Source organism: Tasmannia lanceolata, unplaced genomic scaffold (genome assembly GCF_043159265.1).
Source record: "Tasmannia lanceolata isolate RefF3 unplaced genomic scaffold, GAP_Taslan_0.1 ptg000004l, whole genome shotgun sequence".
In the NCBI taxonomy this organism is placed as follows: Eukaryota; Viridiplantae; Streptophyta; class Magnoliopsida; order Canellales; family Winteraceae; genus Tasmannia; species Tasmannia lanceolata.
The window spans coordinates 13,285,425-13,297,299 of record NW_027518681.1 but is presented as its reverse complement, the minus strand read 5'-3'; the positions used below and the strand labels follow the sequence as shown (position 1 = coordinate 13,297,299).

Here is an 11,875-nt window from a genome sequence, read left to right as displayed (position 1 = left end):
TCCTCCAATGCCTTATCAGACATAGATGTCAGATAGCCAGTGTAATCCGAAAATGGTTTTTGTTGAATGTTTAAAACAGGAGAAAAATAGCAATGCCCCAATAATCTGATAATACCATATGATCAATAAAATGCTGCAAAAGCCCAGCAATGATGGAGGACGGTTCCTCATTAGTTAGGTGCTATATGTGCAGTGGAGACTGGAAAATTACCCTTCTGCAGCTATTTGAGCTTTCATCGGACACGGAGAGAACTAGATTAGTTTCCATACATTTGGCTAAAATTTTCTTCCTTGGTCTTTTGTTGACTCGGGCAGTAACTTGGGTTTCCTGAATTGTCTTGCCTGGAAGCATGCTGATTTTATTGAGAATTTACCATAAAAGAAGACGGCCCAAACAATGGATTTCTGATATAATGACAGTAGCATTCTAAGCAAAGTAAATAACAAGGAAAAAACTGGATCAGAATCTACCAATATGATTTATTTATTTTTCTCAATGAAATCTTCATATCCTAAAACAATCCATCATTAACGCAGTAACCCAACACCGGATGTACAAGAAATGAAACCAATTGGAGAAATAATCCAGTAAACACCAAATTTTTGCAGTTTAATTTTACAGCAATGTACAAAGATTTGGTAAGGTTTCAGATCCCGGGAAGACTATATAATACATAAGTATATGGATGAAAAGCTCATAGAATAAAAAGGGGTCAAGGCTCTAAAGTTAGTAACTAAAAAGTGAAAACAAATTTCGTATTCAATTAGAACTGGAATCAACTTTCCCATTTGAACTGGACAACTTTCCATTTGCATTTTTCTGACTTGAACCTGAGTTGCTTCCCCTTGAAGTGTCGTGTGCGTGTGCATGACTGTTGCCTTCACCGTCAACGGGCTGGAAAACTGCTGTGTTTGTGTCGTTAACTTCGAATGTAGATATCACATCATGCCCATACAATTGGGTTAGCTGTCCCTGTTTCAAAAACTCACTTCCGTCACCATAATAGATTTCAACTGGCTTGAAACTTCAGCTTAATGATTAGGTGATGTGTAGTCACTTAAAACTGTTTTTTTTTCTAATGATTAGTCGCTTAAAACCGGTAGCTAGCAATGAAACTTTATTTGTTCAAGAATTGCAATTGGTCTGTGGTTTTCTTCATGTCAAGGCAGAACAATAGCTTGGAGAGATCAAAATGCAACTCATGGATTTGTCAACTATTGACAACTGATGACATGGAAGTCAATGAGAATAAATAGGAAAGTATAGAGATTAAATAGGGGCAGAAAAATAAATGATTTAAGCGTCAGAAACAAGATAAATAGAAAAGGTTCATAAGCCAACCCTTATGGATGTATTTTCAGATGTGAGCTTCTCGCATTCTTCGGCAAGCCGTTGCAGCTCATCCCTGAGTGCTTGATTCTCGCTCCTCAATGTATCCACTTTGACTGCTAGTTGTTCACACTCAGCCTCGTAAAAGTAAGAATTAAAATATAAAATCAGGCTCCATAAATTTATGGACAGAAGCTTCAGTAATATTTTTTTGAATTGCAAAAGCTTCAGAAATATGATCATAATTTTCAAGAAGTGCTTCAATAAAGCCAGAAGCTATGATTTGTGGACACGGGGTGTCGGACACGTCAAACTCCCAAAATTTAGAAACGGCGACACGGCTAAAATAGAAAGTACATATACTCATGATTTGTGGACACAGATTTGTATGCCGAGTTTCGACCAAGTTTCGACACGGATATGATGTATCTGACATGGAAACCCATAAAAAACTAGAAATAGTGTCACACTCATACACATACATACATATAAAGTTGCTAACACTTCTAGCAATACATTTGAAAGTGTCTAAGGAGTGTCAACACGTGTGGACACGGGTGTCGTGTCGGACACGACACGACACGTGTGTCGGCAATAAATTCGAAGTGTCGGCCAAATCATAGTGCCCAGAAGCAAGAAGAAAAACAATAAACATACTACCAGGTACCATTACGAAAGCTCCATCAATATAGTAATAAGGAAGTTCAAATCATCATGACATTCTGAAACTGTCACTAACCAGTCATTTAAAAAAAATCTTGCAGACACAATGTCCAAGCAGGGAGGCACCAAATCGCAAGCACAGAGGCAAACCATGCATATAAGAAAAAGTGAAAAAATCATTAGGATTTCTTTTTTTAAAAAAAATTGTAGGTAAACTAGGATTGAGACGAAGATCTCAAAGGTTGCAATATAAAGCACCTTCACAGCAGGCTCAATCCCCGACTTACTACTTAAAAGTGATTTTGAGTGTAATAACATGTTCCATGCAAACATATTGTGGTTGTGGTGATGAATTTCAAACTAACATCATATTTCAAACATCTCTTGTTGTTTCCCCTATTTACAAGCGAAATTTTAAGTCTTCGTGCAACCAGGAAAATCCTAGTTGTGAGCCCATTAGTACACATGGCATCTGGGTGCGGTGATCGAGATTGTCAATCTTGTGGTCACAACAAGACAAAAGAGGAACACCTATCCCTAACCCGAACAGGGATCATTCTTGACCAAGGTCTACTACAAATAGCATAACCATACCTGCTTGCGTAACCTTGACCTTCTAGCTGACTCCCGATTAGACTGCTTCCTCCTCTGCCTCTTTAGTTCACGTTCATCCTGGAAAGGCAGGAGATATAAGTTACAAACATAATTAAATAACATAACGTGGAACATTAGAGAAACTAAATTGTTGTAGCCAATGTTAATTGCCTTGTTCTGTCTTGGGTTCTGGATTGGTTGACAGAGCAGCTTTGAAAACTTTTACTTAGGCAAAACTATAAAAAAAGGAAGAAAGATTTGCAAATTCGAAATAAACTTCCAATTTTTTCCTATTAATTTGCCACAAAAAATAATTTGCTACTTGTTTTCTGTTTTCATTTTTCAATTTTTCTTCTTCTTAGATTTGAAATAGAAGTTGGAATGCTTAAACCCATGAGTTTTCTTTTGCAACTTTCTCTAAGAAGAATAGTTTTGTAATATACATAAGTATGCTGTGGATTTTATTTTGCTTAAGAATATCCCAAGGTGTCCTTATGGTTTTTTACAACACTTGTAAAATCCCTACCAAGTTGAAGGGAAGTTTTATAAGACAGTTGTGAGGCCAGCCATGCTGTACGGCTCAGAATGTTAGGCCACCAAGAAGCAGCATGTGCATAAGATGAGCGGAGATGCGAATGCTTAGATGGATGTGCGGCCACACAAGGTTAGATAGAATTAAAAATGAAGACATTCGTAAAAAGGTGGGGGTGGCACCAATTGAGGAGAAGATGAGAGAGCACCGCTTAAGATGGTTTGGACATATCCAACGTAGGCCTTTGGATGCTCCGGTGAGAAGAGGCGACTCGTGCCAAATTGATGGAGTAAAGAGAGGTAGGGGCAGACCGAAAACAACTTGGGTAGAAACAGTGAGGAAAGACTTGATAGCTAGGAACATAACAGAGAACATGACCTTGGATACGATAGAATGGAAGAAAATGATCCACGTAGAAGAACCCAACTAGAACCAGGATTAGAACCGGGTAGATTCCTTTCACATTCTTCATGAAATTTTTCTAAAGGATTCATTTAGCCGACCCCAACTAGTTTGGGACAAAGGCTTTGTTGAGTTGAGTTGAGTTGTAGTGCTGGGTTTTTTAAATATCAGTACATTTTCCTACCACATATTTTACATTTTCTCAATCTTTTTTTTTTCAAGTACCAAAAGAGAAAAAAACTAAATAAAAAAGGGAAAACAAAACAAAAACTAACTAAAATTCATGGGGAGTTGCCTCAGGCAATACGTGATATGCCAGCCACAACCTGAGATTACACTGGATAGCATGGTCGGCACCTTATACCACTTTGGCCACTGGCACTGCATGCCCACCCAATAGAGAGTGGTGAAATAGCAAAGGTTGAATGCCAAAGAGGATTCCTCATTCTGTGCCTTGCAAACAGAGGTGGGGTGTTTCTTCTTAACACCCTCTTAAGGAAAAACAAGGTAAAGAAAAAATGTTTGAAGTCACAGTCAAATTTAATAAATCTACAAAACTACCTACATGGATCCATAGGTGTTCAGCCAAAACCCCTTCACGTCCAACCATGGAAGCTGGAACCACTGCCGGTGAGACTCCAGGTGCATTAGGTCTCGCCTTGATGGGTACAGCTCCAGCAGAGGATGTGTTCCAGAGATCCATTCCGATATTCAAATTGGTCATGGACCCAGTTACAGCAGGTTTCCCTGGCACTGAACCTTGTGGGTCTGAGACAGCGGAACCGCTGTACTGCATACTGTTATTGTTCTGTGCATTAGCTCCTGGGAAAGTTCTACAAGTTAAAACCTATAAAATTATTTAAGTTAAAGAACCCAAGTATTTCAAATGAAAATGGTACCATCTGCTAACATTTGATCGAAACTTCTCTTCCTCATTGCTGAAAATTCCTGAAGAGAACATAATTAAGAAAGTAAAAGACTCATTAAAATTTTCAGCAAGTTAAGACAAAATGGATGACAGTGAACTATAACCACATAAAAAAGGAGGCAAACACGTACTTGCTGGTTAGTATTCTCATCACTTGTATCTGACGAACCCTCACTTCCACTATCTCCACTGTTAATAGGCAACAAAATTAAGATTAAGCACGGAAAGAGGATAACAAAGCTCAAATATCAACCAAATCAACATTAGAAATGTCTCCAAAATCAAAATGGTCAAAGATAACTCCAAGATTAGAGGACCATTCCGATGAACCATCATTTGCAGAGCCTGCTGCTGTCTTGCCACCATCCCCAGATTTTCCACTGACCAGACCCATATCTCCTGAACTCCCCTTAGACTTCTTCATTGAAACCCGGTCTTTTCCATTTGCTTCCCTTCCTTCTGTTTCTGTAGGTGTCATTACTGTTCCTTGGGCCTATAAAAGAGAAGGTTATGCAGTACAAGGCAAGTATTGAGAACATCATTATTCAAAAGCAAAAAAAATTACAAAATAACCACCAGCATTGCTTAATCAGGAAACTGACACAAGATTAACCCAAACAATGATCAAATATAAATTTATGAAAAGTAATAATTACTGCAGCCATGGATGGGTGACCATAAATTCCACCAGGAGGATACATGGGATGGTATGGAAGTGGTGTCCCATATGGCGGCATTAAATGCTGAAACCACCAAATACAGCAATCAGAAAAATGTTTGTTGCCGAAAACTCTGATTATCAAAGCATTTTAAGTGGTTATAGAAACACAACAATATTAAATATAACCTGGCCGCCCCACATGTAGGGATGGGGTGTTGGAGAAGAAACAGCAGAGGTGAAAAAGGGAGGAGTAGCAGCTCCAGCACCATAGTATGCCTATTCGAGGTGCAGAACAATAAGCTTTTAAACCAAACAAGGAATAAGAAATCCATGAACCAAAACACTGCAACAGTAAATGAAGGCAACATAATTCCAATAATAAACCTGCATAGGTGTTGCCCAATCAGAATATGAGGGCGTAGTCGGTAATTCCTGTAAATACAAATAGAACATTAGCACATAATCAACATATGGGGGGAGGGAAAGAGGGAGAGAGGGAGAGAGACCTGAGTTTCAGCAGCTGGTTTAGTACGTTTAGCAGGGGTGCTTTCTTCTCCAGACCCCATTCAACCGTTATGCATAAACTCAATAGCCCAACTAGATCCAATCCTTTACAAGGAGATCTGAATTCTCAACAAGCCAGAATAAGATCAAACTAACAGACAACATTGTAATAACGAAGCTCAATATTCACTTCATAACAATAAAAAGTTCAAAACATGAAGACAAATTGAAGTAAAAAAGCATAATTCCAAGACCCAAGTTATTAAAACATCAAGAAAGGATAAAAAAAAGCTAAGCCGCTTCAATCAGCAAAAATAATCATGTAAAATGTCTTATCCATCAATATTACTGTCCTACACATGAGTATGAGTAAATGGTGTTTGATAGAAATGGTTGTAAGGTAGAGGCCTCTTACAACTAAAGGACATTAAAATTTTCTATTCATAGCATTGAATTCTTGCACTCATTAATATTATAAGCATCGGTTTTGATACACTCAACAAACATCACCGATTCCTTGTCAACTTAAACGGAAAAAAAAAACTTAAAAATCATCCATGTTACCAGTTGATCCTAAAAAATAATGGACGTATAATAGAAAAGGAACATTCTCAACAAGGAGTGATGTGAACTTGGGACAGAGGGTTATGTCACTGAAGACTGGTGCAGACATCTAGATGATCTTCTAAATCAAAGGAAGTTATGTGATCAAGATCAAGTAGGACACATATTCATAGAGCATTGCCACATAGGCTGTACATCGGGACCTCTCTCCATGCTCTTCTTCTCTGACTGTTTGTGATCATAACAAGAACAATGACATCTATAAAACATCTAAACAGGTTGTCAATGAAGCAACCAATTATATCAAAGGGGACGTCACTTTGTTCATGAACAGATGGTGTCATTCCATTTCTTATGTTTCGAGGAACATTACCTTTGTCAGTTCTCCACAAAGCCAAGGGCTGAATCCTTATGTTATAGGCAAACAAACAGTTATTCTTTGGTCTTAAAATTCCAATTTGAAGTGGGGATGTGGGAGAACATTTTGTGATTGCATTCTTTTGATATTTTACTTCCCGACAATGATGAGCATGCCATGAGGTCACTCATTTTTAGTTCATATTTTCAATATGTAAACGGGAATCAAACCTTTGACCTTGATGTTGAAATCCCAACTGCAAGGGCATAAAGCTCAAACCCCGAGCTTCAAGACATCAGAATGCATGCGTAGTACAGTAGTGGAGTTATTTAGGATTAGTCTTCTGATTTGGCCCACAGACACCCCCAATCCACCCATGACATCCTTCCGCATTTTCTCTGTTTCACTTTTTAATGTGTGTGTGTGTGTGTGTGTGTGTGTGTGTGTGTGTGTGTGTGTGTGTGAGAGAGAGAGAGAGAGAGAGAGAGAGAGAGAGAGAGAGAGATGGTTGTGATCAGATACCTGTCAGTTAATGTGCTGCTCGCTTCTGATCACATGATAATTTCTAACATCCATATTACTGGCCATTTAATAGGTTTCTAAAAAGTTAGAGCCTTGTATTCTTTATGGATTAATATAATACTGAAGCCTTTCATGCTACAAATGTTTTCAGATATCAACCATATTGACTTCTTCTTTTTTATAGGTAAGCTGGGGTTTGGCGGGGACCCCTACCGGTTTATTGGAAAGACAAAGATATTACAATCAGCATACAAAAGACTAACCCTATCACACAAAAGACTAACCCTATCACAAGAATATGGAATCAGACCAAAAGAACAAAGACAACGCCTATCCTTCGAAGCACTATGTAATCAAAGTGGAAGCACAAAGTAACTCATGAACCACTAATAATCAAGAGCGTCTATCATCCTCTTACTCAACTTTCTAGCTCGCTGGCTCTTCCTCAAATTCTGGTACTACTCACCTCCTGCCATGCTTCATTTTGATTATAGGAAGTCGTTTGAAGTGGTTTACCATAGCTTTCCACAACGTCCATCTATCTCTGTTCTTCGGATTGGGGAGTTTCTATTACTCTGTTCTCTTCATTTTGGGGAGCTTCTTCTACTTCTAGGTTATCTATGAGGCTGAAACTATATTGAACGTTCTTAGTATGTAAAGTTCTATTGCCAAAATCCAATCCATACTATCAAATCAAGTCTTCAGTTCCTTCAACAACTCGTGTCCCCGACCTAAAATACCCAAAAACACCAAGGCACATGCACCAAAAAAGATGATCTTCATAGATAAAAGGTCATAGTATCTACACCACAGCCAGTTAAGGTGCAATTAGCATCGGCTACCAACACATCTATATTCCCATCTTTGCAATGTAGATAAAAAAAGGGCGGCCTAGTGCATGAGGCTCCCACCATTGCGGGGTCTAGGGAGAGCTAGATGTGCACAGCCTTACCCCTGCTTTGCAGAGAGGCTGTTTCCGTGACTCGAACCCGTGACCACCAGGTCACAATAGAGCAACCTTACCGTTGCGCCAAGGCTCGCCCTTGATATGAAGTCAAAAAAACACTAAAAGCCTAAACTTGTAGGGACGATTGAAACCAAGTGTTAAGAAAAGTTAGGTGCGAAGGAAAATAAACACAATACAATATATTCAAAGAAAAAAAGGTTGCCTGGAGTAAGAAGAACAGATTCAAATTACAATTGGATGAATTAACTTTTGTCTAACCCAATCCTACTGATGAAAAGAACAGGAAAAAATAAACTCAATCCTAGGACCTAGCAAAAGAATAAAATAAAAATAATAATACCTAAAAGCTACAAGAGGGCGAGCCTTGGCGCAACGGTAAGGTTCCTCCATTATGACCTGGTGGTCATGGGTTCGAGTCATGGAAACAACCTCTCTGCAAAAACAGGAGTAAGGCTGTGTACATCTAGCCTAGGACCTAGCAAAAGAATAATAAACTCAATCCTAAGACCTAGCAAAAGAATAAAATAAAAATAATAATACCTAAAAGCTACAAGAGGGCGAGCCTTGGCGCAACGGTAAGGTTCCTCCATTATGACCTGGTGGTCATGGGTTCGAGTCATGGAAACAACCTCTCTGCAAAAACAGGAGTAAGGCTGTGTACATTTAGTCCTCCCCAGACCCCGCCATGGCGGGAGCCTCGTGCACCGGGCTGCCCTAATACCTATAAGCTACACTGATATAAATCCAACCATTTAAAAATTTAAAAAGAAAAAAAAAAGAAAACTGATAGAAATAAATTTTCTTATTTAGATGCTTTCCTTATTTATGTTATTACTATCTTATATTAGGTTTCCTTATTTTCTTTTTCCTTTTCTACTGATTCCGGTTTCCTTATTTTGCCTCCCCTAATTTCTATATAATGTAGATGCCGTATGGCTATTCAGCAATGAATAATCACAATTAGTGTAATTTGCATATTGGAGACCAAGTTTCCTCGAATTAAATCATTGGAGGCCTGAGTTTCCTCAAATTAACTCATTCTTTCCCTTTTCTCTATCATCTTCTTCCCTATCTTCTCTTATGATAGAACGTTGTTCTATCAAGTTGGTATCAGAGCGGTTTACTGGTGGATGCCTCTTACTCTTCATCAAAAGAACGAGATTGGTATCAAGGATTTGAAGGCTTATTCCATGGCTACAAGGAAACATGAATGGGTTGTCCCCAGAAGAACTAGCCTTAGAAGCAAAGTTGGATGCAGGAGATGCACGGATCGAAGCACGAATCCAAGAGGTGGAGGCAAAGATCGAATCGAGAATTCAATCCCTCGAAGAGAATATAATGAAGATGTTTAGAGAATTTCTTTCTCAAAATCCCAATCCTCCGCAGGTGATGGCACCGTCACCTGGCGTAAAGTTAGGAGAGCCTCTAAGTGAGGAGTTCAACAAGAGCACCGTCGAGAACGCTTACACAATGAAAAAGAAAAGACGAAACAAAAAAACGAGAGAAATAAATCAGATCAAAGAAAAAGCAAAAAATCCACAAAAGAAAGGGGTTAATGATTATCAACGTTCTCGAGTCCAACAACGTCAACGCTGAAAAATTTGTCATGCCTCTCAACCTTTCCAACGCCATAGAAAAGATCCTCACCTGAAACCATCCGTGAATCAATCTAAAAAAATACATCAAAGAAGCTTTGATGAACGGCATAATAGGATTGGTTTGCAATTGGAGTGGCCTCAACCCTTGATGATGGTGACTAATTACAAGACAAAGAAAAGACAAGAAGGAGGGAGAAAGAAAAAAGAAAAGGAGAACAGAGAAGAAATTTGGAAAGTCTTGCACAAGATCAATCTCCAACCTTTGGGGACAAAGTTGAAATCAAGGGCGGGGGAATGTTAGAAATAAATTTTCTTATTTAGCTGCTTTCCTTATTTTTGTTATTGCCATCTTATATTAGGTTTCCTTATTTCTTTTTTCTATTCTGGTAATTTCTACTTCCTTATTTTACTCCCCCTAATTTCTATATAATGTAGACGTCATATGGCTATTCATAAAGGAACAATCAAATTTAGTGCAATTAGGAGGCCGAGTTTCCTCGAATTAACTCATTGGAGGCATGAGTTTCCTCGAATTAACTCATTCTTTCCCTTTTTTCTTTCATCTTCTTCTCTATTTCCTTTTATAATAGAGAAGAAGATTAAAATCCTGTACGACTGAAGATATGATTGACTCCGTTGTTAACTTACCAACTTCTCCAAAAGCTTAAGCTGTTGGAGAAAGGCATTATTTATCTTTTATACTTCAACATCCATAAACAACAACAAAATTTACCATCCAATGGCAATTTTTTTTGCTAGGTAATGGCAAAATTTTTACAATCAACCAATAGACACTAAGAAAAAAAAAAGACCTTAATAAAAAATAATAAGTAAACAAGCAACATCCAACAGGAGAAAAGAGCAAAATAAATAATAACAAGCTAAAAATCCTATTAATACACAAAATCTACCACTCAAAACCCAAAAACTGCACAACCAATCTGATCTCGTATCATCCTAAAAAAAGCACTATTATCTAGATAAGAGAAAGAAAGAAAAATTTAAAAAACACCAACATAGAGAAGAAATTTAAAAGAGAGGGAGAGAGAGAGAGAGATAAAAACGCAAAATCATCTGCACAAGAAGAAATCAAAAGACCCACAATTATCCACGCAAGGAAAAATCAGAAAACCCACAGCGAGAGACTCCCCTAAAACACGGAGATTCTAACAATTCAAAATCTACAAAATCATCTGCACAAGAAGAAATCAAAAGACCCACAATCATCCACGCAAGGAAAAATCAGAAAACCCACAGCGAGAGACTCCCCTAAAACACGGAGATTCTAACAATTCAAAATCTACCATTAAAAACCCGAGAAAAAAAAAAGAAAAGAAAAAAGAGCATGACCAATCTAATCCTCCTAAAAGATCTACCGATCGATCAGGACTTAGCTACTCAAAAGCACGCAGACTCCAACAATTAAAAAAAATTTCTGAAAACTGACAAACCCACATACGCAAAAACCCTAATCACATAACCAAAATTTAATGAGAGAGAGAGAGACCTGAGTTGGCGCGAGTAAGAGAGAGAGAGAGAGAGAGAGAGAGAGACCTGAGTTGGCGCGAGTAAGAGAGAGAGAGAGAGAGCGTATGAGGTGGACGTCCAGGTCAGACGAATGAGAGTTCGTTAACACAATACTTAGTAGGCCTCGACCTCGTTGCTCCAAAGTTTCAGATCTAAAAGCAGAGACACCCCCCAGAGTCAGAGATCAACGGCTGAAAGATTATCTCGCAGATCTGTACCCGACAAGAGCCTCTAAAGAAACTAGGATCCGATGGATCGGAAAATCTCTCTCTCTCTCTGCAACGTGTCCGGTCTTCCCCTCGTTACCTCTCGTTAGCCGCTAGGGTTTCGGTAATGCCAGCTGTCATCCTCAGAGTTATCCAGCTGTCGGACATTTATTGGATTAAATTAATAGAGAGAGAGAGGTGTGGGCATCCCCGCGTGGTCCACTCAACCGACTCTTATTTCCTTAAACGGTATACTGATTGCAAAACTTTCCCTCTTTAGCTTTTTCCTGTTTTGGAAATTCTGCTAACGTGCGCTTGGTGCGAAGGACGTGCGCTTGGTGCGAAGGACGTGCGTTTGGAAATCAGCTGCCGGCATTAGCCACGACCCAGCGCCCTCTCCAAAACACGTCCTCTTTGCTTTTTCTTTTGGCTGATGATAAATTCGCACCCCGTTAAAGGAGGGTATGTCGTAGACTTTTATGCTTTTAACGTTAAAGGGGAGCGAATTATCCACCCTAT

General features: G+C 38.8%; 1 protein-coding gene across 2 annotated transcripts; it reads right to left on the bottom strand.

The window, feature by feature from the left end:
* Positions 1-554: 554 nt before the first annotated feature.
* LOC143875565 (G-box-binding factor 1-like) lies at positions 555-11,451 on the bottom strand. 2 transcript variants are annotated; one of them, XM_077377154.1, is made up of 13 exons: positions 11,213-11,451; positions 11,131-11,169; positions 5,617-5,733; positions 5,495-5,542; positions 5,297-5,386; positions 5,106-5,192; positions 4,767-4,942; positions 4,581-4,638; positions 4,421-4,469; positions 4,087-4,343; positions 2,588-2,665; positions 1,343-1,468; positions 555-973 (listed from the first exon to the last, which is right to left on the bottom strand). In XM_077377154.1, the coding sequence occupies exons 3-13, from the start codon at positions 5,674-5,676 to the stop codon at positions 761-763; spliced, it is 1,242 nt and encodes a 413-aa protein (XP_077233269.1). In that variant the 5' UTR covers positions 5,677-5,733; positions 11,131-11,169; positions 11,213-11,451; the 3' UTR covers positions 555-760. The 2 variants fall into 2 exon arrangements, with proteins under 2 accessions (XP_077233269.1, XP_077233270.1); XM_077377155.1 differs by lacking the exon at positions 11,131-11,169 and having other exon boundaries at positions 11,178-11,451.
* Positions 11,452-11,875: the final 424 nt, after the last annotated feature.